Source organism: Heptranchias perlo, chromosome 32 (genome assembly GCF_035084215.1).
Source record: "Heptranchias perlo isolate sHepPer1 chromosome 32, sHepPer1.hap1, whole genome shotgun sequence".
Lineage (NCBI taxonomy): Eukaryota > Metazoa > Chordata > Chondrichthyes > Hexanchiformes > Hexanchidae > Heptranchias > Heptranchias perlo.
Window position 1 is genome coordinate 2,813,146 of NC_090356.1, and position 24,725 is coordinate 2,837,870.

The 24,725-nt window shown below is 47.9% G+C and overlaps 2 protein-coding genes across 3 annotated transcripts in view; one reads left to right on the top strand and one right to left on the bottom strand.

Moving 5' to 3' along the window:
- LOC137300926 (prepro-urotensin II-beta-like) overlaps positions 1 to 24,725 on the bottom strand; it is a 28,405-nt gene that overhangs the window by 3,068 nt on the left and 612 nt on the right. The window contains exon 2 of the mRNA XM_067970199.1: positions 96 to 245. Coding sequence (XP_067826300.1) covers positions 96 to 162 — 67 coding nt within the window. The 5' untranslated portion in view covers positions 163 to 245. The remainder of the gene's footprint in view (positions 1 to 95; positions 246 to 24,725) is intronic.
- The window catches only part of ccdc187 (coiled-coil domain containing 187), a 43,966-nt gene continuing 33,976 nt past the window's right edge, over positions 14,736 to 24,725 (top strand). Inside the window, exons 1-2 of one of the 2 annotated variants that reach the window (XM_067970196.1) lie at positions 14,736 to 15,585; positions 17,711 to 17,824. In XM_067970196.1, the coding sequence (XP_067826297.1) occupies positions 17,776 to 17,824 (49 nt within the window). In that variant the 5' untranslated portion in view covers positions 14,736 to 15,585; positions 17,711 to 17,775. The remainder of the gene's footprint in view (positions 15,586 to 17,710; positions 17,825 to 24,725) is intronic. The other variant, XM_067970197.1, reaches the window with a different exon arrangement.

Here is a 24,725-nt window from a genome sequence, read left to right on the forward strand (position 1 = left end):
CATGTGTAATTCTTGCTTCACTTTAGCGATCTAAACTCAGGGTGAGAATGGAAGTGGAGATATGGCCTTGGACCCCCTCAATCAGTGAACTGTACCATTCTTATGCTGTTCAGCAGCTTCTATATCTCTGATGGCATCATAAAGACTGTCTTCGGCCATCATTGCAGGCGGGCGCCACAGAAGGAAGGTATTGTCCAAGCTTTGCAATTCATCCAGATTTAAGGCCTGATTCTCCTCGCTGGACACTGGAAGAAAATTATTTGAGCATTAGAACACCGGAAAAGCAAAGGCCATTTGGCCCAACAATCCTACTCCATCCAGAGCCCACATCTAATTATTCTATCTCAGAACTCTCTCCCACCACCTGCTGAACCACTGCGTTCAGTGAGTTGGTCACACCACAGATAAAAATTACTGAGGGAGATAGTGAATGGGTGACCAACAGACAGAGGAAGAGTAGGAAGGCAGTGCAGGGGTCCCCTGCGGTCATCTCCCTCCAAAACAGGTATACCGTTTTGGATATTGTTGGGGGAGATGGCTCACCAGGGGAAGGTGACAGCGGCCAGGTTCATGGCACCATGGCTGGCTCTGCTGCACAGGAGAGCAGGAAAAAGAGTGGCAGAGCTATAGTGATAGGGGACTCGATTGTAAGGGGAATAGACAGGCGTTTCTGCGGACGCAACCGAGACTCCAGGATGGTATGTTGCCTCCCTGGTGCAAGGGTCAGGGTTGTCTCGGAGCGGCTGCAGGACATTCTGGAGGGGGAGGGTGAACAGCCAGTTGTCGTGGTGCATATAGGTACCAACAATATAGGTAAAAAACGGGATGAGGTCCTACAAGCTGAATTTAGGGAGTTAGGAGTTAAACTAAAAAGTAGGACCTCAAAGGTAGTAATCTCAGGATTGCTACCAGTGCCACGGGCTAGTCAGAGTAGGAATGACAGGATAGCTAGGATGAATACGTGGCTTGAGAGATGGTGCAAGAGGGAGGGATTCAAATTTCTGGGCCATTGGAACCGGTTCTGGGGGGGTGGGACCAGTACAAATTGGACGGTCTGCATCTGGGCAGGACTGGAACCAATGTCCTAGGGGGAGTGTTTGCCAGTGCTGTTGGGGAGGGTTTAAACTAACGTGGCAGGGGGATGGGAACCGATGCAGGAAGTCAGTGGGAAGTAAAGTGGTGACAGAAACAAAAGGCAGTAAGGGAGAGTGTACAAAACATGACCGGACAGATGGTCTGAGAAAGCAGGGCAAAGACCAAGGGAAGTCTAGATTAAACTGCATTTATTTCAATGCAAGAAGTCTGATGGGCAAGGCAGATGAACTCAGGGCATGGATGGGTACATGGGACTGGGATGTTATAGCTATTACTGAAACATGGCTAAGGGAGGGGCAGGACTGGCAGCTCAATGTTCCAGGGTACAGATGCTATAGGAAAGATAGAGCAGGAGGTAAGAGAGGAGGGGGAGTTGCGTTCTTGATTAGGGAGAACATCACGGCAGTCCATATGGGTAGAACTGACAAATAAGAAGAGAGAGATTACTTTGATAGGATTGTACTACAGACCCCCAAATAGTCAACGGGAAATTGAGGAGCAAATATGTAAGGAGATTACAGACAGCTGCAAGAAAAATAGGGTGGTAATAGTCGGGGACTTTAACTTTCCCAGCTTGGATGGAGAAAAATTTGTTGAATGTATTCAGGAGGAATTTCTCATTCAGTATGTGGATGGCCCGACTAGAGAGGGGGCAAAACTTGACCTCCTCTTGGGAAATAAGGAAGGGCAGGTGACAGAAGTGTTAGTGAGGGATCACTTTGGGACCAGTGATCATAATTCCATTAGTTTTAAGATAGCTATGGAGAATGATAGGTCTGGCCCAAAAGTTAAAATTCTAAATTGGGGAAAGGCCAATTTTGATGGTATTAGACAGGAACTTTCAGAAGTTGATTGGGAGAGTCTGTTGGCAGGCAAAGGGACGTCTGGTAAGTGGGAGGCTTTCAAAAGTGTGTTAACCAGGGTTCAGGGTAAGCACATTCCTTATAAAGTGAAGGGCAAGGCTGGTAGAAGTAGGGAACCTTGGATGACTCGGGAGATTGAGGCCCTAGTCAAAAAGAAGAAGGAGGCATATGACATGCATAGACAGCTGGGATCAAGTGGATCCCTTGAAGAGTATAGAGATTGCCGGAGTAGAGTTAAGAGAGAAATCAGGAGGGCAAAAAGGGGACATGAAATTGCTTTGGCAGATAAGGCAAAGGAAAATCCAAAGAGCTTCTACAAATACGTAAAGGGCAAAAGAGTAACTAGGGAGAGAGTAGGGCCTCTTAAGGATCAACAAGGTTATCTATGTGCGGAACCACAAGAGATGGGTGAGATCCTAAATGAATATTTCACATCGGTATTTACGGTTGAGAAAGGCATGGATGTTAGGGAACTTGGGGAAATAAATAGTGATGTCTTGAGGAATGTACATATTACAGAGAGGGAGGTGCTGGAAGTCTTAACGCGCATCAAGGTAGATAAATCTCTGGGACCTGATGAAATGTATCCCAGGACGTTATGGGAGATTAGGGAGGAAATTGCGGGTCCCCTAGCAGAGATATTTGAATCATCGACAGCTACGGGTGAGGTGCCTGAGGATTGGAGGGTAGCAAATGTTGTGCCTTTGTTTAAGAAGGGCGGCAGGGAAAAGCCTGGGAACTACAGACCGGTGAGCCTGACATCTGTAGTGGGTACGTTGTTAGAGGGTATTCTGAGGGACAGGATCTACAGGCATTTGGAGAGGCAGGGACTAATTAGGAACAGTCAGCATGGTTTTGTGAGAGGAAAATCATGTCTCACGAATTTGATTGAGTTTTTTGAAGGGGTAACCAAGAAGATAGATGAGGGCTGTGCAGTAGACGTGGTCTACATGGACTTTAGCAAAACCTTTGACAAGGTACCGCATGGTAGGTTGTTACATAAGGTTAAATCTCATGGGATCCAAGGTGAGGTAGCCAATTGGATACAAAATTGGATTGACGACAGAAGACAGAGGGTGGTTGTAGAGGGTTGCTTTTCAAACTGGAGGCCTGTGACCAGCGGTGTGCCTCAGGGATCGGTGCTGGGTCCGCTGTTATTTGTTATTTATATTAATGATTTGGATGAGAATTTAGGAGGCATGGTTAGTAAGTTTGCAGATGACACCAAGATTGGTGGCATTGTGGACAGTGAAGAAGGTTATCTAGGATTGCAACGGAATCTTGATAAATTGGGTCAGTGGGCCGATGAATGGCAGATGGAGTTTAATTTAGATAAATGTGAGGTGATGCATTTTGGTAGATCGAATCGGGCCAGGGCCTACTCCGTTAATGGTAGGGCGTTGGGGAGAGTTATAGAACAAAGAGATCTAGGAGTACAGGTTCATAGCTCCTTGAAAGTGGAGTCACAGGTGGATAGGGTGGTGAAGAAGGCATTCAGCATGCTTGGTTTCATTGGTCAGAACATTGAATACAGGAGTTGGGATGTCTTGTTGAAGTTGTACAGGACATTAGTAAGGCCACACTTGGAATACTGTGTACAGTCCTGGTCACCCTATTATAGAAAGGATATTATTAAACAAGAAAGAGTGCAGAAAAGACTTATTAGGATGCTACCGGGACTTGATGGTTTGACTTATAGGGAGAGGTTGGATAGACTGAGACTTTTTTCCCTGGAGAGTAGGAGGTTAAGGGGTGATCTTATAGAAGTCTATAAAATAATGAGGGGCATAGATAAGGTAGATAGTCAAAATCTTTTCCCAAAGGTAGGGGAGTCTATAACGAGGGGGCATAGATTTAAGGTGAGAGGGGAGAGATACAAAAGGGTCCAGAGGGGCAATTTTTTCACTCAAAGGGTGGTGAGTGTCTGGAACGAGCTGCCAGAGGCAGTAGTAGAGGCGGGTACAATTTTGTCTTTTAAAAAGCATTTGGACAGTTACATGGGTAAGATGGGTATAGAGGGATATGGGCCAAGTGCAGGCAATTGGGACTAGCTTAGTGGTATAAAATGGGCGACATGGACATGTTGGGCCGAAGGGCCTGTTTCCATGTTGTAAACTTCTATGATTCTATAACCTGTACTTTATGAAACACTAAGTTCCTTCATCTGCCTCTCCATATGCACGACTGTTAATATCTCTCTAATCTTCAATCCCCTGCTCGACAGATATTGACCCAGTTCCTTATTTAAAGGTTCCATCTGACCCCAAATCAACTTTTGGTGTTGGTTCCTCACATCCACTGGCCTGTGGGAATTATTTTTTCTCTGATTTCCAACCTTCCTAAGGTGACGTAGTAAAATGTGGTCAGTGTCTGTGGAACTGTACCCCAGTGAGAGTCAGTGCCCATGGAACTGTACCCCAGTGAGAGTCAGTGCCCATGGAACTGTACCCCAGTGAGAGTCAGTGTCCATGGAACTGTACCCCACTGAGAGTCAGTGCCCACGGAACTGTACCCCAGTGAGAGTCAGTGCCCACGGAACTGTACCCCAGTGAGAGTCAATGTTCACAGAACTGTACCCCATTGAGAGTCAGTGTCCATGGAACTGTACCCCAGTGAGAGAAAGTGTCCATGGACCTGTACCCCAGTGAGAGTCAGTGCCCACGGAACTGTACCCCAGTGAGCGTCAGTGTCCATGGAACTGTACCCCAGTGAGAGTCAGTGTCTGTGGAACTGTACCCCAGTGAGAGTCAGTGTCCATGGACCTGTACCCCAGTGAGAGTCAGTGCCCACGGAACTGTACCCCAGTGAGAGTCAGTGCCCACGGAACTGAACCCCAGTGAGAGTCAGTGCCCACGGAACTGTACCCCAGTGAGAGTCAGTGCCCACGGAACTGTACCCCAGTGAGAGTCAGTGCCCATGGAGCTGTACCCCAGTGAGAGTGAGTGCCCACAGTACTGTACCCCAGTGAGAGTCAATGCCCATGGAACTGTACCCCAGTGAGAGTCAGTGCCCACGGAACTGTACCCCAGTGAGAGTCAGTGCCCATGGAACTGTACCCCAGTGAGAGTCAGTGCCCACAGAACTGTACCCCAGTGAGAGTCAGTGCCCACGGAACTGTACCCCTGTGAGAGTCAGTGTCCATGGAACTGTACCCCAGTGAGAGAAAGTGTCCATGGAACTGTACCCCAGTGAGAGTCAGTGTCTGTGGAACTGTACCCCAGTGAGAGTCAGTGTCCATGGAACTGTACCCCAGTGAGAGTTAGTGTCTGTGGAACTGTACTCCAGTGAGAGTCAGTATCCACAGAACTGTACCCCATTGAGAGTCAGTGTCCATGGAACTGTACCCCAGTGAGAGAAAGTGTCCATGGTCCTGTACCCCAGTGAGAGTCAGTGCCCACGGAACTGTACCCCAGTGAGAGTCAGTGCCCACGGAACTGTACCCCAGTGAGAGTCAGTATCCATGGAACTGTACCCAAGGGAGAGGCAGTGCCCACGGAACTGTACCCCAGTGAGAGTCAGTGTCCGTGGAACTGTACCCCAGTGAGAGTCAGTGTCCGTGGAACTGTACCCCAGTGAGAGTCAGTGCCCACGGAACTGTACCTCAGTGAGAGTCAGTGCCCACGGAACTGTACCCCAGTGAGAGTCAGTGCCCACGGAACTGAACCCCAGTGAGAGTCAGTGCCCACAGAACTGTATCCCTGTGAGAGTCAGGGTCCATGGAACTGGTTCCCAGTGAGAGAAAGTGTCCATGGAACTGTACCCCAGTGAGCGTCAGTGTCCGTGGAACTGTACCCCAGTGAGCGTCAGTGTCCGTGGAACTGTACCCCAGTGAGAGTCAGTATCCGTGGAACTGTACCCAAGGGAGAGGCAGTGCCCACGGAACTGTACCCCAGTGAGAGTCAGTGCCCGTGGAACTGTACCCCAGTGAGAGTCAGTGTCTGTGGAACTGTACCCCAGTGAGAGTCAGTGTCCGTGGAACTGTACCCCAGTGAGAGTCAGTGTCCGTGGAACTGAACCCCAGTGAGAGTCAGTGTCCGTGGAACTGTACCCCAGTGAGAGTCAGTGTCTGTGCAACTGGACCCCAGTGAGAGTCAGTGTCCGTGCAACTGGACCCCAGTTAGAGTCAGCGCCTTCAGCAGAGGAGGGAAGAAATGGAAGGAAGAATTGTCATCTAAAATCAAAGTTGTTGATATTTTGATTCTTAAATTCCACTGGTAAATTGAAAGTAAAAGGCACACAAACAAATAAAAAACAAAAATTTAAAAAACCTTCCACCAAACCTCTGCTCCCAGCTCTGGTACCTGAATCGGAGAGGAAATCCCACCCTCACCTAAAACTGGGTGAATTCATATTCGATATAAATATTAATCTTCACATATCTCAGAATTCTGCAATAACATGAATTCTGGCATGGGTGGAGGATTGGTTATCGAACAGGAAGCAGAGAGTTGGGATAAATGGTTCATTTTCGGACTGGCAACCAGTAACCAGTGGTGTTCCACAGCGGTCGGTGCTGGGTCCCCAACTCTTTACAATCTATATTAACGATTTGGAGGAGGGGACCGAGTGCAACATATCAAAATTTGCAGATGATACAAAGATGGGAGGGAAAGTAGAGAGTGAGGAGGACATAAAAAACCTGCAAGGGGATATAGACAGGCTGGGTGAGTGGGCGGAGATTTGGCAGATGCAATATAATATTGGAAAATGTGAGGTTATTCACTTTGGCAGGAAAAATCAGAGAGCAAGTTATTTTCTTAATGGCGAGAGACTGGAAAGTACTGCAGTACAAAGGGATCTGGGGGTCCTAGTGCAAGAAAATCAAAAAGTTGGTATGCAGGTGCAGCAGGTGATCAAGAAAGCCAACGGAATGTTGGCTTTTATTGCTAGGGGGATAGAATATAAAAACAGGGAGGTATTGCTGCAGTTATATAAGGTATTGGTGAGACCGCACCTGGAATACTGCATACAGTTTTGGTCTCCATACTTAAGAAAAGACATACTTGGTCTCGAGGCAGTACAAAGAAGGTTCACTCGGTTAATCCCGGGGATGAGGGGGCGGACATATGAGGAGAGGTTGAGTAGATTGGGACTCTACTCATTGGAGTTCAGAAGAATGAGAGGCGATCTTATTGAAACATATAAGATTGTGAAGGGTCTTGATCGGGTGGATGCAGTAAGGATGTTCCCAAACATGGGTGAAACTAGAACTAGGGGGCATAATCTTAGAATAAGGGGCTGCTCTTTCAAAACTGAGATGAGGAGAAACTTCTTCACTCAGAGGGTGGTAGGTCTGTGGAATTTGCTGCCCCAGGAAGCTGTGGAAGCTACATCATTAGATAAATTTAAAACAGAAATAGACAGTTTCCTAGAAGTAAAGGGAATTAGGGGTTATGGGGAGCGGGCAGGAAATTGGACATGAAGCTGAGTTCGGATCGGTCAATGCCCTGTGGGTGGCGGAGAGGGCCCAGGGGCTATGTGGCCGGGTCCTGCTCCGACTTCTTGTGTTCTTTAGATTTGTGGTTGGGATCAGATCAGCCATGATCTTATTGAATGGCGGAGCAGGCTCGAGGGGCCGATTGGCCTACTCCTGCTCCAATTTCTTATGTTCTTATGTTCTAACACTGAACGCTCAGGGTTTGAAATCACTGAACTGTATTTTTAGTTTAATACTAGTAATTAAAATCGGTAGGGAGTAAATAGATTAGTAATTTAATCTTAGCGACTAAACTCTGCTCCCAGCCTGAAAACTACAATTAAAGTTCATCAAACAAACAGAGAAATAGATATTAAAATCGAGTGTGAGAGAGAAGAAGGTTTAACTGAAACAGCATCACCTTCAGATCCAGATCCTAAACACAACCTTGTACAATCAGATCCAAAGCACCAAAAAACTGAATCAAAGTTAAAACACATCTTAACTCCATCTTATTCAGGAATTCTGCACACACATTAAAAACAACAGAAACATAACTCTTTAATTCAATTATAAACTCCAAACTTAATTAACTTTAACACTTTAATATACAAACTTATAGAGAAACAGTTAGCATCTATAACACATAATAAAATACAAAGAAAGAATTGCATTTATATAGCGCCTTTCACGACCTCAGGACGTCCCAAAGTGCTTTACAGACAATTAAGTACTTTTGAAGTGTAGTCACTGTTGTAACGTGGGAAACATGGCAACCAATTTGTGCACAGCAAGATCCCACAAACAGCTCTGAGATAATGACCAGATAATCTGTTTTAGTGATGTTGGTTGAGGGATAAATATTGGCCAGGAAACTAAGTAAAATTTCCCTGCTCTTCTTCGAATCGTGCCATCTACGTCTATCTGAGAGGGCAAACGTGGCCTTGGTTTAATGTCTCATCTGAAAGACGGCACCTCCGACAGTGCAGCACTCCCTCAGTACTGCACTGGAGTGTCTTTATGCCGTGGTTCCTTTTGTATTCAGGTATGGAGATGAGTGAATAACGATAGCGACACCGGGTGAGGTTCAGTAGAGGCCGTCTGGTGCCTTTTCACACCACCTCCTCTCCCCCCAACTCTCCCCTCTTACCTGCTCTGTACCTGGAGTCTGCAAGAGGCAGAGCAAAGACACAGGAACCGCTGAGGAGCAGAGCACCAGCTACAAGCACCAAGGACATCATGATGAAAAGAGACTGAGAGACAACGAGGAAGTGAGTGAGTGAGAGAGCAGAGATGTACACCCAGCACTGAACACACACCTTTATATAAGCCTGCAGCCCGCTCTCCCTCACAAAAAAAATAACAGGATCAATAAAATATCATTTTATTACGTTGACGTGTTAAATCCAATCAATGCTTCACTCTGACTCAGTTTCAAGGTAAAACAAGAAAGCAGGTGGGACACAGATTTACTGCCCATCACCGAGCGTCAAAAATAATAAACCCATCAAATTTACTTCTCTCCATCAACTCCTGGGTTTGAAGAGTTATTTATTATTCACAAACTGAATGACGCAGATTTGTCCAACAGGTTTTGACATGAAATGTAGTTATTACTGAATTAATTAAATGTTTATTTTTTTTAAAGATTTACAGATGTTGCATTGAGAGTCTCTTAAAGAGCCCTCTCCCTCTCTGCTCCCCTTCACACACGCTGCTCTCAATCAATCCAACAATTTTTTATAAACTCCACCCCCATTTAATTCAATTCTTCTTCTTCATTTAAGATGCTCCACACAAGCCTCCTCCCATCTTATTTCATCTCACCCTATCAGCATATCCTTCTGTTCCTCTCTCCCTCATGTGCTTATCTAGTTTCCTCTTAAATGCATCTATGTTATTCACCTCAACCATTCCTTGTGGTAGTGAGTTCCACATTCTAACCACTTTCTGGGTAAAGAAGTTTCTCCTGAATTCATTATTGGATTTATTAGTGATTATCTTATATTTATGGCCCCTAGCTCTGGTCTCCCCCACAAGTGGAAACATCTTCTCCACGTCTATCCTGTCAAACTCTTTGATAATCTTAAAGACCTCTATCAGGTCACCCCTCAGTCTTCTCTTTTCTAGAGAAAAGAGCCCCAGCCTGTTCAATCTTTCCAAATAATTATAACCGCTCAGTTCTGGTATCATCCTAGTAAATCTTTTTGCACCTTCTCCAGTGCTTCTCTATTCTTTTTATAATATGGAGACCAGAACTGTTCCCAGTACTCCAAATCTGGTCTAACCAAGATTCTATACAAGTTTAACAAAACTTCTCTGCTTTTCAATTCTATTGCTCTAGAAATTAACCCCAGTGCTTGGTTTGCATTTTTTATGGCTTTGTTAATCTGTGTTGCTACTTTTAATGATTTGTGACTGTGTACCCCTAGATCCATTTGCTCCTGTACCCCAGTTAGACTCTTAGTTTCTAATTTTGCACAGACTGTGGATCAAACCTAACACCTTCCTGGTCTGTATGACTCAGTTCCACAATAAACTGCACCAGACTGGGCACTCAATCCAAGTTATTGCCTTTGTGTCGACATGCCATAACTCAGCTTCATTACATATTACAATAATTTTTTTTAATGAAATTTAGATAAAACTAAAACAGATACGGAATAAAGAAGCAAAGTAGAATGGTCAGCAGACAGTAAAGTTTCATTTCTCCGACCTTTACAGCTTGTTTCTTGTCCAATTACCGCTCATGTCTTTTATTAAAACACAAAATAGATGCATCCAGCCACACCTGCGTCTGCATGTCCAAACTAATATTTCTGCTGTTATAAGGTGTAATAAATATGTAGCACTGGTGTGAATAAATGATTTCCAGATTGTGTGTCCTGTAATAAATATGCTAAATGGATCTATAAACGGAGTCAAAACTGAGAAAATTGAGATAAAAGTAAAAGGAACACAATGTGACCTTTCCTGGAACTCCTAAATCAAGGGGCTGACAGCGAGCGTGGACGAGTCTACGTGTTGTCACCAGAGGAAAAGGGAACTGAACCTTTCCCTGTCAAAAGCTTCCATGGGTTCCTGCCAGTCAGAAAGGGGCATCTGAAAATACTATCTTTGTGCCTTGTGCCTTACTGTGTGTTCCCCCCATCCCCCCACCCCCGCACCCTCATCTCCTGAAGGCACTGGAATTTGATGGGGTGCAATTCCAATGGTGCTGATAACCATCGGTTACCTTGGTTCCAGGTGGTCCTTCCTCACATGCTTTTGTTTCATTCATTCTCGGGATGTGGACATCGTTGGCATTTATTACCCATGGGGGTAATATTCTGGCATGGGTGGAGGATTGGTTATCTAACAGGAAGCAGAGAGTTGGGATAAATGGTTCATTCTCGGACTGGCAACCAGTAGCCAGTGGTGTTCCGCAGGGGTCGGTGCTGGGTCCCCAACTCTTTACAATCTATATTAACGATTTGGAGGAGGGGACCGAGTGTAACATATCAAAGTTTGCAGATGATACAAAGATGGGAGGGAAAGTAGAGAGTGAGGAGGACATAAAAAATCTACAAGGGGATATAGACAGGCTGGGTGAGTGGGCGGAGATTTGGCAGATGCAATACAATATTGGAAAATGTGAGGTTGTGCACTTTGGCAGGAAAAATCAGAGAGCAAGTTATTATCTTAATGGCGAGAAACTGGAAAGTACTGCAGTACAAAGGGATCTGGGGGTCCTAGTGCAAGAAAATCAAAAAGTTAGTTTGCAGGTGCAGCAGGTGATCAAGAAGGCCAACGGAATGTTGGCTTTTATTGCTAGGGGGATAGAATATAAAAACAGGGAGGTATTGCTGCAGTTATATAAGGTATTGGTGAGACCGCACCTGGAATACTGCATACAGTTTTGGTCTCCATACTTAAGAAAAGACATACTTGCTCTCGAGGCAGTACAAAGAAGGTTCACTCGGTTAATCCCAGGGATGAGGGGGCGGACATATGAGGAGAGGTTGAGTAGATTGGGACTCTACTCATTGGAGTTCAGAAGAATGAGAGGCGATCTTATTGAAACATATTAAGATTGTGAAGGGGCTTGATCGGGTGGATGCGGTAAGGATGTTCCCAAGGATGGGTGAAACTAGAACTAGGGGGCATAATCTTAGAATAAGGGGCTGCTCTTTCAAAACTGAGATGAGGAGAAACCTCTTCACTCAGAGGGTAGTAGGTCTGTGGAATTTGCTGCCCCAGGAAGCTGTGGAAGCTACATCATTAAATAAATTTAAAACAGAAATAGACAGTTTCCTAGAAGTAAAGGGAATTAGGGGTTACGGGGAGCGGGCAGGAAATTGGACATGAATTTAGATTTGAGGTTAGGATCAGATCAGCCATGATCTTATTGAATGGGGGAGCAGGCTCGAGGGGCCGATTGGCCTACTCCTGCTCCTAGTTCTTATGTTCTTATCCCTAGTTGCCCTGTATAACTGAGTGGGTGGCTAGGCCCACTTCAGAGGGAAGTTAAGGGATAACCACGTTAGAGTATCTCTGGGTTGCTAGTCCAGTACCATAACTAGTAACAGTCTAACTGTCCTAACATACTAGTTATCAGCCATTCCTTTACTATGAGCCAGGGGGTGACCCTGGGCTATACTGCAGATGATGCAGAGATGTCCTGTAATCCATGCATGCAAGACCTGTGAGGAGCACCTACAAAGCCCCTTGGACCAAATTATTCCCCAGTCGAAAGAAACTGGTTCAGGCATCAGATTCCCATCTACCACTTTTGATCATCCCATCCTCAGCCGCCTATCTGTACCACAGTAGATCTCAATCCTCTGTCTCAGGATGAACAGTACTTCAGTTGCCATCATGGGTCGTCCAGGAAGATGATGGCACAGCTCTGGTGGCCCCAACAACCCCCCCACCCCCCAAAAGTTGTGCCTGGGTCTCCTGACTGCATTGATGCAGCTAGGGAAAAGCACCAGTGCAGATAGGGTAATGCACCCGTGCAGATAGGATAATACATCTGTGCAAATAGGATAATGCACCATTGCAGATAGGGTGATGCACCTGTGCAGATAGGGTAGTGCACCCATGCAGTTGCGAGACAGACAGAAAACTGGAGGGTAGGGCTGACACCGGTGGTCTATGTCGTGTCTCCCACCCCCCACCCCCCCGAAGCATCAGCATACGGGAGGGCGGGGCATCACGGCCGCAGTACGACCTGCTTTAAAGGTTTCTGTTCTTCCTCAAATGGTTTGCTCTTTGTTTGGAGTGAAGAATGAAAAGGAAAGGCAGAAAGAAAGACAGACTTGCATTTATATAGCGCCTTTCATGACCTCAGTACTGCACTGGGAGGGTCAGCCTAGATTTTGTACTCAAGTCTCTGGAGTGAGATTATGAACCCACGACCTTCTGACTCAGAGCTGAGACTGCTGCCCACTGAGCCACTATCTCATGCCCTAATGTCCAGAAGGTGGTCAGTAGCTCGCATTGGGTTTAGACCCGAGCGGCCTCCATCGATGGGGAAACACCAAACTCAGTGACTGGCTCGGTTACATGAAACGGTGTCCAGCAGGAAGCTGCTGCCTCTGGTTTCCAAAATCTGAACATGCATCAAGCAGAGACCAGCTGACTCTTTCCTTAACACCACATCCCATCCGATCAGCTACAGCTTGGCCTCAGTCCTCGGCCTGGGCTGAACGAGATGTACCATAACATTGGCCAAAAAAAGGGGAATCCCTTTGGTAGATGAGGAAATCAGGAGCCGAGAGTGCTGGCACATGAAGAATGATCCGTTCATCCCTTTCTCATTCCTCCTTTTTCTAGGAATTTGCTTCCTTCTTCTCCTGAAGGCACAGACTCAGCCTGGAGTACGGGTCCCACAGATGCTGGGTGCTCTCTTGTCCCTTCACCCTATAGTCATCAGCCTATTCGACGGTGTGGGGCATCACAGCTGAGCCCAACATCCACACATGTGTATTCCCAGGAGATAGCAATCAGGGGCTGGAAACCAGGCCCAGGGACGGTGAAATCAGTTGCAATCCCCTTTCTGCTGCCCCGGCTCAGGTCAGTTAACTCAGCGCAGAACAGGGATGGAATTGGGGAATTTTCCTGCTCTGTATAACTCAACTACTCACTCATCCACCCATCAGGGGCTGACACTTTTTAAACTTATTTAATCTGCCTGCAGCAGAGAGGCACAACCACCAGGTGTTGCTATTCACTCCTGTTGATCACAGTGATGGCAATGAAAAGTTTCAGCACCTCTTAATACAGCTTACAAGACATGCATTTATATCGTGCCTTTCACATCGTCCCAAAGTGCTTTACAGCCAATGAAGTACTTTTGAAGTGTAGTCACTGTTACAATGTAGGAAACGTGACAGCCTATTTTCGCACAGCAAGATCCCACAAACAGCAATGAGATAATAGCCAGATAAACTGTTTTTAAATGATGTTGGTAGAGGGATAAATATTGGCCAGGACACCGGGGAGAACTCCCTGCTCTTCTTCAAAATAGTGGCCGTGGGATCTTTTACGTCCACCTGAGAGGGCAGACGGGGCCTCGGTTTAACGTCTCATCCGAAAGACATAGGTCTTAACACAGCTTAAGGTTTCAGGTGTGGACCCTTAAACAGAAGTGGAAACTGGGAGAATGTGTCTCACTTATCTCGGGCAGTCCAAACTGACCCCCATGGGCCAGGTGTCCTGTTTGTTTTTTGTGGGCCTGGAGATTTGGAAAGGTGCTGTTCTTAGTACTGTTGCCTCATTGCTGGATAAATTCACCTCCTCCAGCCCCACAACCCTCCGAGATCTCTGCGCTCCTCCAATTCCGGCCTCTTGCGCATCCCCAATTTTAATCGCTCCACCATTGGCGGCCGTGCCTTCAGCTGCCTAGACCCTAAGCTCTGGAATTCCCTCCCTAAATCTCTCCGCCTCTCCTCCTTTAAGGCGCTTCTTAAAACCGACCTCTTTGACCTTCACCTGTCCTAATATCTGCTCATGTGGCTCGGTGTCAAATTTTGTCTGATTTACGCCCCTGAGAAGCACCTTGAGAGATTTTATTACATTAAAGGTGCTATATAAATGCAAGTTATTATGGTTGAAAGTGGGCAGGTTAAAATAGATTGTTGGGACTGTTTAGCAGCCTGGCAATTGGTGCCAGAGGCAGGTCTTGTGTGTAGCTGTTTGTGTGAAGCACGACAGTCGGGCTCTGTGTTCACACACTGCTGGGTTTGGCTGCGATTATCCTGTGCAGATGTGTGGATAGGATTTTGAATGGCTCGATGGTGTGGGTTTGGCAGCAGCTGCGTTCCGTAGTCCCAAAGACAACAGCTGTTGGAATTGGAGGTGGAGCATTAACTGGGAGAGAGAAAGGGATAAAGAGGGGAAAGAGGGAGAGAAAGGGGAAAGAGGAAGAGAGAGAGAGAGAGAGAAAGAGAAAGAGAAAGAGAAAGAGATAAAGAGGGGAGAGAGGGAGAGAAAGGGGAAAGAGGAAGGGATAAAGAGGGGAAAGAGAGAGAGAAAGAGGGGAAAGAGGAAGGGATAAAGAGAGGAAAGAGAGAGAGAGAAAGGGAGAGAAAGGGGAGAGAGGGAGAGAAAGGGGAAAGAGAAAGAGATAAAGAGGGAGAGAGAAAGAGAAAGGGATAAAGAGGGAGAGAGAAAGGGATAAAGAGGGAGAGAGAAAGGGATAAAGAGGGAGAGAGAAAGGGATAAAGAGGGAGAGAGAAAGGGATAAAGAAGGGAAAGAGAAAGGGATCAAAGAGGGAGGGAGAGAGAAAGAGAAAGGGATAAATAGGGGAAAGAGAAAGGGATAGAGAGGGAGGAAAAGAGGGAGAGAAACACAGAAAGGGGAAAAGAGGGAGAGAAAGGGAGAAAACAGGGAGAGAGGGGGGAAAGACGGAGAAAAGTGAGAGAGAAACACAGAGAGAGAAAGAAAGATAAAGAATTAATAGGGAGAAAAAAGGAATAAAAAGATAGAGACTGTAGGAAATAGACAAAAACAGACAGTGAGCGAACAGGGAGATCGCGATCTGAAGCGAGGGGAGCCGGGCTGGGAATCTCTCTCTCTCTCTAACAGTGAGGGAGGAGCGGGCGGAACTTCAAGGAGTTCGGCAAACTTTTTGTCTAAATTGTTGCGAAGTTGTGACTGTTGGAGAAACCGAACCGGAGCCGAGAGAGACCGGGAGAGACCGGGACCATCACCCGGACCCACAGCCGGTAATGACCCGCCTAAACTCGGGGGGTCGATTTCTGTTATTGTTTATGAAAATTAAACCGATACTTTGTGTTTCTCAACTTCTTAATATTCCTCACAATATTGGGGGGGGGGGGAGAGAGTTGGGGTCGGTTTGGAGTTGGGGGGGGGGGAAAGAGAGTTGGGGTCGGTTTGGAGTTGAGGGGGGGGGAGAGAGAGTTGGGGTTGGTTTGGAGTTGAGGGGGGGGGAGAGAGAGTTGGGGTTGGTTTGGAGTTGAGGGGGGGGGAGAGAGAGTTGGGGTTGGTTTGGAGTTGAGGGGGGGGGAGAGAGAGTTGGGGTTGGTTTGGAGTTGAGGGGGGGGGAGAGAGAGAGTTGGGGTTGGTTTGGAGTTGAGGGGGGGGGAGAGAGAGTTGGGGTTGGTTTGGAGTTGAGGGGGGGGAGAGAGTTGGGGTTGGTTTGGAGTTGAGGGGGGGGGAGAGAGTTGGGGTTGGTTTGGAGTTGAGGGGGGGGGGAGAGAGAGTTGGGGTCGGTTTGGAGTTGAGGGGGGGGGGAGAGAGAGTTGGGGTCGGTTTGGAGTTGAGGGGGGGGGGGGGGGGAGAGAGTTGGGGTCGGTTTGGAGTTGGGGGGGGGGGGGGAGAGAGTTGGGGTCGGTTTGGAGTTGGGGGGGGGGGGGAGAGAGTTGGGGTCGGTTTGGAGTTGGGGGGGGGGGGAGAGAGTTGGGGTCGGTTTGGAGTTGAGGGGGGGGGGGGAAGAGAGTTGGGGTCGGTTTGGAGTTGAGGGGGGGGGGGGAAGAGAGTTGGGGTCGGTTTGGAGTTGAGGGGGGGGGGGAGAGAGTTGGGGTCGGTTTGGAGTTGAGGGGGGGGGGGGGGGGGGGAAGAGAGTTGGGGTCGGTTTGGAGTTGAGGGGGGGGGGAAAGAGAGTTGGGGTCGGTTTGGAGTTGGGGGGGGGGGGGGGAAGAGAGTTGGGGTCGGTTTGGAGTTGGGGGGGGGGGGAAGAGAGTTGGGGTCGGTTTGGAGTTGGGGGGGGGGGGGGAAGAGAGTTGGGGTCGGTTTGGAGTTGGGGGGGGGGGAAGAGAGTTGGGGTCGGTTTGGAGTTGGGGGGGGGGAAGAGAGTTGGGGTCGGTTTGGAGTTGGGGGGGGGGGGGAAAGAGAGTTGGGGTTGGTTTGGAGTTGGGGGGGGGGGGAAAGAGAGTTGGGGTTGGTTTGGAGTTGGGGGGGGGGGGAAAGAGAGTTGGGGTCGGTTTGGAGTTGGGGGGGGGGGGGGAAAGAGAGTTGGGGGGGGGGGGAAAGAGAGTTGGGGTCGGTTTGGAGTTGGGGGGGGGAAGAGAGTTGGGGTCGGTTTGGAGTTGGGGGGGGGGGGGAAGAGAGTTGGGGTCGGTTTGGATTGGGTTTGATTTGATATATTTTTGGGAGCAGTATGTGTTCTGATTTAATGGAGGGAGTTGGAATGAAAAATTTGGGTGGGGATACAGTCTCGACCTTATCCTGGGGTGTGTTAATGGGCAGGTACTGTGGGTGTGGCTCTGTTTCGAGGTTCAGTCAGGTATTTTTGCCAGACACTCTCCCTCATCCTGGTAATTATTATTCTCTAGGCTCTGAACGTACTCCCAGTGTAAAGAGCTACATCAGCTGGGCGAACCATAATGACTGATCTTCACCTGGACCTCCTCGCTGCCTCTGGTGCTGTGCTTCTGTCAAGTACCTCACCCAATCCTGTGTGAGCCTAGGCACCAAGTGCCGACAGGCTATTCAACCGTGAGCCTGAAGCTCCAGACTTCACACACACCCTTCTTGTTACCCGCAACCTCACTATTGAAACACAGACTCGCGAGGCCACCTCCTGCTCTAACTCATTCTGTTCCACACCTCAGAACCGTGGACCTCCTCCCCTCCCTTAGCTTTCCCTTCCTCCTACAATCTGCAGACTTTTAAAACCAAAGCTTGGGGGCATCTAACCATGTGATTAGCCTCTTCTGCTTTCCACCCTAGGGTGTGTCCTGCACAGCCTTGGGTCTCCACTCTGGGTCTCTCAATTTATTTATTTTAAGTTTATAATTTTATAAACTGTCAGTGAGCTGTGAATCCATTGCCCTTTTGTTAAACGGTTTGTACGTCATGTAAAGCATTTTTATGTGTGTTTTATTTTAGCCAGTTCAATTATTTGGATGATGTCAGCCCAAGTTTGACGCTGCGAGGTCAGCCCCGAACCAGAAATGACTGAAATTGCGATCGATCAATCCAATCTACCTCGGGTGCAGGAAGGTGAGAGGGAGATCAACCTTGCTATATTGTGTTTTATACATTCTGAGTTTGGGTGTGCATGATTTATTTATTTATTTATAATTGCTTTAACGCCTCCAATTGGTTCATTTGCTAAGTGCAACAACAACTTGCATTTATATAGCACCTTTAACATGGTAAAATGTCCCAAGGTGCTTCACAGGAGCGTAAACAGACAAAATTTGACACTGAGTCAAAGAAGGAGATACTAAAACTGGTGACCAAAAGCTTGGTTAAAAAGTCTTAAGAAGAGTCTTAAAGGAGGAGAGAGATATTTGGGGAGGGAATTCCAGAGCTTAGGGCCTAGACAGCATTGAGGTAACGTAGGTGGCCAGGACGAGGAGGACTGACGACTCGTAAATGCACCAGGAGAGAGCTGGATGTAAAAATGTAACACACTTGTACAATAAAGACTGTGATTATCTAAGCCAATGAGATATGTATGTGATGTAGTGTAACAGTAAAGTACCATAAACTGATGGTACCTTATTTCCAAATCGCAGTGACGTGAGTGAAACCTTATTGGGGTAACTGCCCCTCATCCCAAAATTGCTAATGTTGTGACACTGGTGAATAATCTTGGATTTGAGGATTGGTTTTAGTTCAGTTGGTCCCACTTTTCTCAGTCAAGGGATAGTAGCTAACTGAAGCAAACCAAATGAGATGGGACAGTGTAGAGGGAGCTTTACTCTGTATCTAACCCGTGCTGTACCTGCCCCTGGGAGTGTTTGATGGGACAGTGTAGAGGGAGCTTTACTCTGTATCTAACCCGTGCTGTACCTGCCCCTGGGAGTGTTTGATGGGACAGTGTAGAGGGAGCTTTACTCTGTATCTAACCCGTGCTGTACCTGCCCTGGGAGTGTTTGATGGGACAGTGTAGAGGGAGCTTTACTCTGTATCTAACCCGTGCTGTACCTGCCCTGGGAGTGTTTGATGGGACAGTGTAGAGGGAGCTTTACTCTGTATCTAACCCGTGCTGTACCTGCCCCTGGGAGTGTTTGATGGGACAGTGTAGAGGGAGCTTTACTCTGTATCGAACCCGTGCTGTACCTGCCCTGGGAGTGTTTGATGGGGCAGTGTAGAGGGAGCTTTACTCTGTATCTAACCCGTGCTGTACCTGCCCCTGGGAGTGTTTGATGGGGCAGTGTAGAGGGAGCTTTACTCTGTATCTAACCCGTGCTGTACCTACCCTGGGAGTGTTTGATGGGACAGTGTAGAGGGAGCTTTACTCTGTATCTAACCCGTGCTGTACCTACCCTGGGAGTGTTTGATGGGACAGTGTAGAGGGAGCTTTACTCTGTATCTAACCCGTGCTGTACCTGCCCCTGGGAGTGTTTGATGGGGCAGTGTAGAGGGAGCTTTACTCTGTATCTAACCCGTGCTGTACCTACCCTGGGAGTGTTTGATGGGACAGTGTAGAGGGAGCTTTACTCTGTATCTAACCCGTGCTGTACCTGCCCTGGGAGTGTTTGATGGGACAGTGTAGAGGGAGCTTTACTCTGTATCTAACCCATGCTGTACCTGCCCTGGGAGTGTTTGATGGGACAGTGTAGAGGGAGCTTTACTCTGTATCTAACCCGTGCTGTACCTGCCCTGGGAGTGTTTGATGGGACAGTGTAGAGGGAGCTTTACTCTGTATCTAACCCGTGCTGTACCTGCCCCGGGAGTGTTTGATGGGACAGTGTAGAGGGAGCTTTACTCTGTATCTAACCCATGCTGTACCTGCCCTGGGAGTGTTTGATGGGACAGTGTAGAGGGAGCTTTACTCTGTATCTAACCCGTGCTGTACCTGCCCTGGGAGTGTTTGATGGGACAGTGTAGAGGGAGCTTTACTCTGTATCTAACCCATGCTGTACCTGCCCTGGGAGTGTTTGATGGGACAGTGTAGAGGGAGCTTTACTCTGTATCGAACCCGTGCTGTACCTGCCCTGGGAGTGTTTGATGGGACGGTTTAGTCGTTTCAGTAACAGTCAAATTCAGATTAAGTTGCACCAACCACACTGGAGAAGGTTGGGATCAGGTTGGCCTGTTGATTCTGGATGTTTCATTCCTACCAGAAACTTCCTGAGGAAGAAAATTGCCCGCAGTGTGATAAAATATTCAATTTATTTGTTTTCTATTGGAATGTGATGTCCAGAATAAACAGGGTCTGAGCTTTCTGCAACACCAGCCTTCTGTCCCCTGTTCCCGGACTCCAGGCTGTTTATTCCACAGCAGTTAGTTGGGGAGTCAACAATAATAAACTGTCAGCAAATGTTCTTCTACAGCAGCTATTTCATTTAAAATGTTTTCAAAAATCCACAGTGGTCCACAATCCTTCTTTCGACCATCTCTTGGGGGAGGGGAGATGGAAGAAGCACTTTCTCAGATGGAGGAGGGAGGGGTCCGTGGGGGGGTGTGAAGCACTGACAGCAATTGCAAATATATCCCTTGGGTCCACTGTTGCACTTTTCGAATGAAGAGAGCAGATTTTTTTTTGGTGTCAGCATTCTCTATTTTTTTTGACTCTGGTCTCCTTTACAATTCCCTCCCCATTCCTTTTGATAATGGTGAATTCAGCCATCTTGACCCCACAGTCTGTCTGGCCCCCTATCTCTCCTAAAAACCCCCCTGTCCTGATGCCTTTCTCCTTAAAAAAAAAAACCCCTGTCCTGATGCCTTTCTCCTAAAGCCCCTCTGTTCTGATGCCTTTCTCCTAAAAACCCCTCTGTTCTGCTGCCCCTCTTCCCCTCCTTCAAAAGCCATCTGATTTAAAAATTCTCCACCACACCCTGTGGTCACTTGTAGATAGAGAGAAACTATTTCCTCTGGTGGGGGGAGTCCAGAACAAGGGGGCATAACCTTAAAATTAGAGCCAGGCCATTCAGGGGTGATGTCAGGAAGCACTTCTTCACACAAAGGGGAGTGGGAATCTGGAACTCTCTTCCCCCAAACAACTGTTGAGGCTGGGGGTCAATTGAAAATTTCAAAACAGATTGATAGATTTTTGTTAAGTAAGGGTATTAAGAGTTACTAGACCAAGGTGAGCAGATGGAGTTGAGATATAGGTCAGCCATGATCTAATTGAATGGCGGAACAGGCTCGAGGGGCTGAATGGCCTCCTCCTGTTTCGAAGACTCTTCCCTGTTATCCCAGGCTGTCCTCTGTGAAGCATCTTGGGACACAACATTACAGTAAAGATGGTTTAGAATTACACAGCACAGAAGGAGGCCATTCGGCCCATTGTGCCTGTGCCAGCTCTTTGAAAGAGCTATCCAATTAGTCCTGCTCCCCTTTGCCCTTTTCCCATAGCCCTGCAATCTTTTCCCCTTCAAGTATTTATCCAATTCCCTTTTGAAAGTTATTATTGAATCTGCTTCCACCGCCTTTTATAAGGGGCATTTTTTTTGTGTGGGTGGAGGGAGGGGGGGTCGGGTCACAATGGTGAAAGGAAATGGCCCCCCATTAAGGGGGTACAAAGTACCCCATTCCATTCGACAATCCTGCCGTTCAGTTTTTCTAGTGCTCACAGCTACAGTTGATTTTGCAGTGGACATGATCCAGATTTTATTTTTAATTTATTTAATTTTATATCCTCCTCTTTGCCTGCCTTGACACTTCGAGCTGAGTGGCTGGGTACAGAGCTGGTTCCCAGATTGTTGTTGGTGACTCCCTCTTGCTGATAGCCACGTTGAGTGGGGGGACTGAGATTGGGAACTAAGCAGAGGGGGGCTGGACCTCCCTCTGCTTCCCCACCCCCCCACCCTGCTGAATGGCCCCACTCTGCCTCCGACTTTAAAATGACAAGAGAAGTGAGTGGAGTAGGTGGAAGCAGGCCAATTCTGTCCTTCCCAAATATCGACACTTGGGTTTCCACCTGGCTTATGTTACCGGGCTAGTAATCCAGTGGCCCGGGCTAGTAATCCAGTGGCAGTGAGATCAAATCCCACTGCGGCAGTTTGAGAATTTGAATTCAGTTTTAAAGAAAATCCGGAAATAAAAATCTGGTCTCAGTAAAAGTGACCGTGAAGCTGTCAGATTGTCGGAAAAACCCAACTAGTTCCCTAATGTCCTTTTACGGAAGGAAACCTGGTCTGGTTTATATGTGACTCCAGTCCCACACCGAGGTTGACTCTTACCTGCCCTCTGAAGTGGCCTAACAAGCTATTCCGTTTTAACAAACTTTCTCAGGGCAGCTAGGGATGCGAAATAAATGCTGGCTTTTCCAGTGACTCCCACATCCTGAGAATAAATTAAAAACAAAAATTGCTACTTTCAAAGTGGGGATCTATTTAGCTTCCTTTCTATGTAGACTAATGTCCATTGTGGTGGCACAGCTCCCTGATCCTAGATTAGAATTGCAATGTTCCAAATAATTTCCCATTTACTCCTATTCCATTCCTTTCCTGATCCAAAGCTAAAACATTTGTACCCACAGCTGCATTCTTGGAGTGCCCAGCTCTACCACCCCCTGCAGTGTTGACCATCTAAAGACTGACTGAATGCAGTGAGAGTATCTCGCCTGTTGATTCAGGCCCCAGAAAGATTCACTTCAGTAATTGTTTGGCGAGGAAGCTCTGCCTTGCTCTGTGTTTTCTTTTCCCTGCTATCCTGACTTAATGTGACTCCACATGGGGTTTCCATGCAGCTCTCCTCCTATTCCTCTTCCTTTTAAACATCAATCAGGGCAGTTGCAGCCTGCAGTTCCAGGTACTTTAATGTGATCTGCTGAGTGGCTGGCAGTCAGTCCTGGGCCTGGGGAACGGTTGTGGTGTTGAGCTGCTTGTCTCTTAAGGTCACATCTCTAAACGGGCCAATCCAGAAATTGTTGCTGTGTATTGACTGCTGAGAACAGTTGTAACTCAAGGGCAATTAGGGATGGGCAATAAATGCTGCCTTGCCAGCGACGCCCACATCCCATGAACGAATTTTAAAAAAAACTTATTGCAAATTTTAGGTTCCAGGTCAGTGACTTTTTTTCATTCTTGTGATGTGGATGTCACTGGAAAGGCCTTAGTCCCCCCACCCCAACCTTCTCTGCTGTATGGAGAACAATCCCAGCTTCTCCAGTCTCTCCACATAACTCAAGTCCCTCATTCCTGGTACCATTCAGTAAATCTCTTCTGTACCCTCTCTAAGGCCTTGACATCCTTCCTAAAGTGCGGTGCCCAGAACTGGACACAATCCTCCAGCTGAGGCCTAACCAGTGATTTATAAAGGTTCAGCATAACTTCTGTGCTTGAACCATTGGAAAACCCATGGGCTTCCTTGCTCCACTCCCCGCCCCCCAATCTCTGCTGTAACCCACCTCAGGCCCATTGCTCCATGTGTGCAAGACTCTAAATTTGCAGCCTGATAGTTGTGGGCTGCCTCGGATGCAGGATTGACGAGCAGTGTAAGGGGAGAAAGGGAAAGGAAGTTGTTTAAGTAACTACGTGGAGTTTCTTTATTGTGACTCTGAGAAGGGTCCTTGGGAACCTCTTGAGGCTGGTGGCAGTCAACTAAAAATTGGAGCGTTTTCATTTGTAAAACACTCGAACACTCACCCTGTCCAAGTTTCTCTGTTTTACTTAAGTGAGAGTTTTCTGGGGAGTTTTTTTTTTGAAGTAAATTGTTCTGTTAATATTCAGCCCTCTGCAGCCACAAGAACCCCCTCCCCTGCAGGGGCTGTTTGTACCTCTGTCTATAGTCCCATCTGTGAGCTATTAGCATCTGAATGAGCCGCTGCACTCGCTCTGACACACTCTGTTTTGGGATCTGCTGTCAGAGCATTGTGATCAAAGGGTCTGGAGAGGGAGGGGCTGTGCCCGTCTGGAGAGGGAGGGGCTGTGCCCGTCTGGAGAGGGAGGGGCTGTGCCCGTCTGGAGAGGGAGGGGCTGTGCCCGTCTGGAGAGGGAGGGGCTGTGCCCGTCTGGAGAGGAGGGGCTGTGCCCGTCTGGAGAGGGAGGGGCTGTGCCCGTCTGGAGAGGGAGGGGCTGTGCCCGTCTGGAGAGGGAGGGGCTGTGCCCGTCTGGAGAGGGAGGGGCTGTGCCCGTCTGGAGAGGGAGGGGCTGTGCCCGTCTGGAGAGGGAGGGGCTGTGCCCGTCTGGAGAGGGAGGGGCTGTGCCCGTCTGGAGAGGGAGGGGCTGTGCCCGTCTGGAGAGGGAGGGGCTGTGCCCGTCTGGAGAGGGAGGGCTGTGCCCGTCTGGAGAGGGAGGGGCTGTGCCCGTCTGGAGAGGGAGGGCTGTGCCCGTCTGGAGAGGGAGGGGCTGTGCCGTCTGGAGAGGAGGGGCTGTGCCCGTCTGGAGAGGGAGGGGCTGTGCCCGTCTGGAGAGGGAGGGGCTGTGCCCGTCTGTTCCTTGTACAACTGAACAAACTCTGGTCAGTGTTGCCATTTAGAGCCTCTTTTGAGTTGAGATGTGTTTTATGTTTGGGAGTTTGTGGGGTATTTGTACATTGTTGTTGTAACTCTCAATCCTGCTGCTAACTACATTATCTACTGGTTTTCTGTCGTGTGTGTGTTCATGCTGATGAATGGGGTGTTTCCCATTTCAGGCAATATGTTTCAGCATCACAATACGTCCAGGTCAGGACAGAGGCAAAGTAAAGCTCCCTCTACCCTGCCTGAACAATGTTCTCCAGCCTGGACCTTGGACAAGGACCTATTGTCACCTTCTCCCATTTCCCAGCGCCATCACCAGTCCTCCTGTGGCCTTTGGGTCAGATTGCCAAATTAGGGGCAGTTTTGTTCTAGAGCCTCGCACTGGGTGCTGACTGCCCACTTTCATTTTGTGAAGGAGTCAGTCAAGAGACAGAGGAAGATTCAACCCACCAGTCTACGTTCGATTGGATCTGGGTCCTGCTCCTAGAGGTGTTCGTCCAGTGTGTAACTCTGCACCGCTGGCTTCCTGCAGCTCTGCTTTTA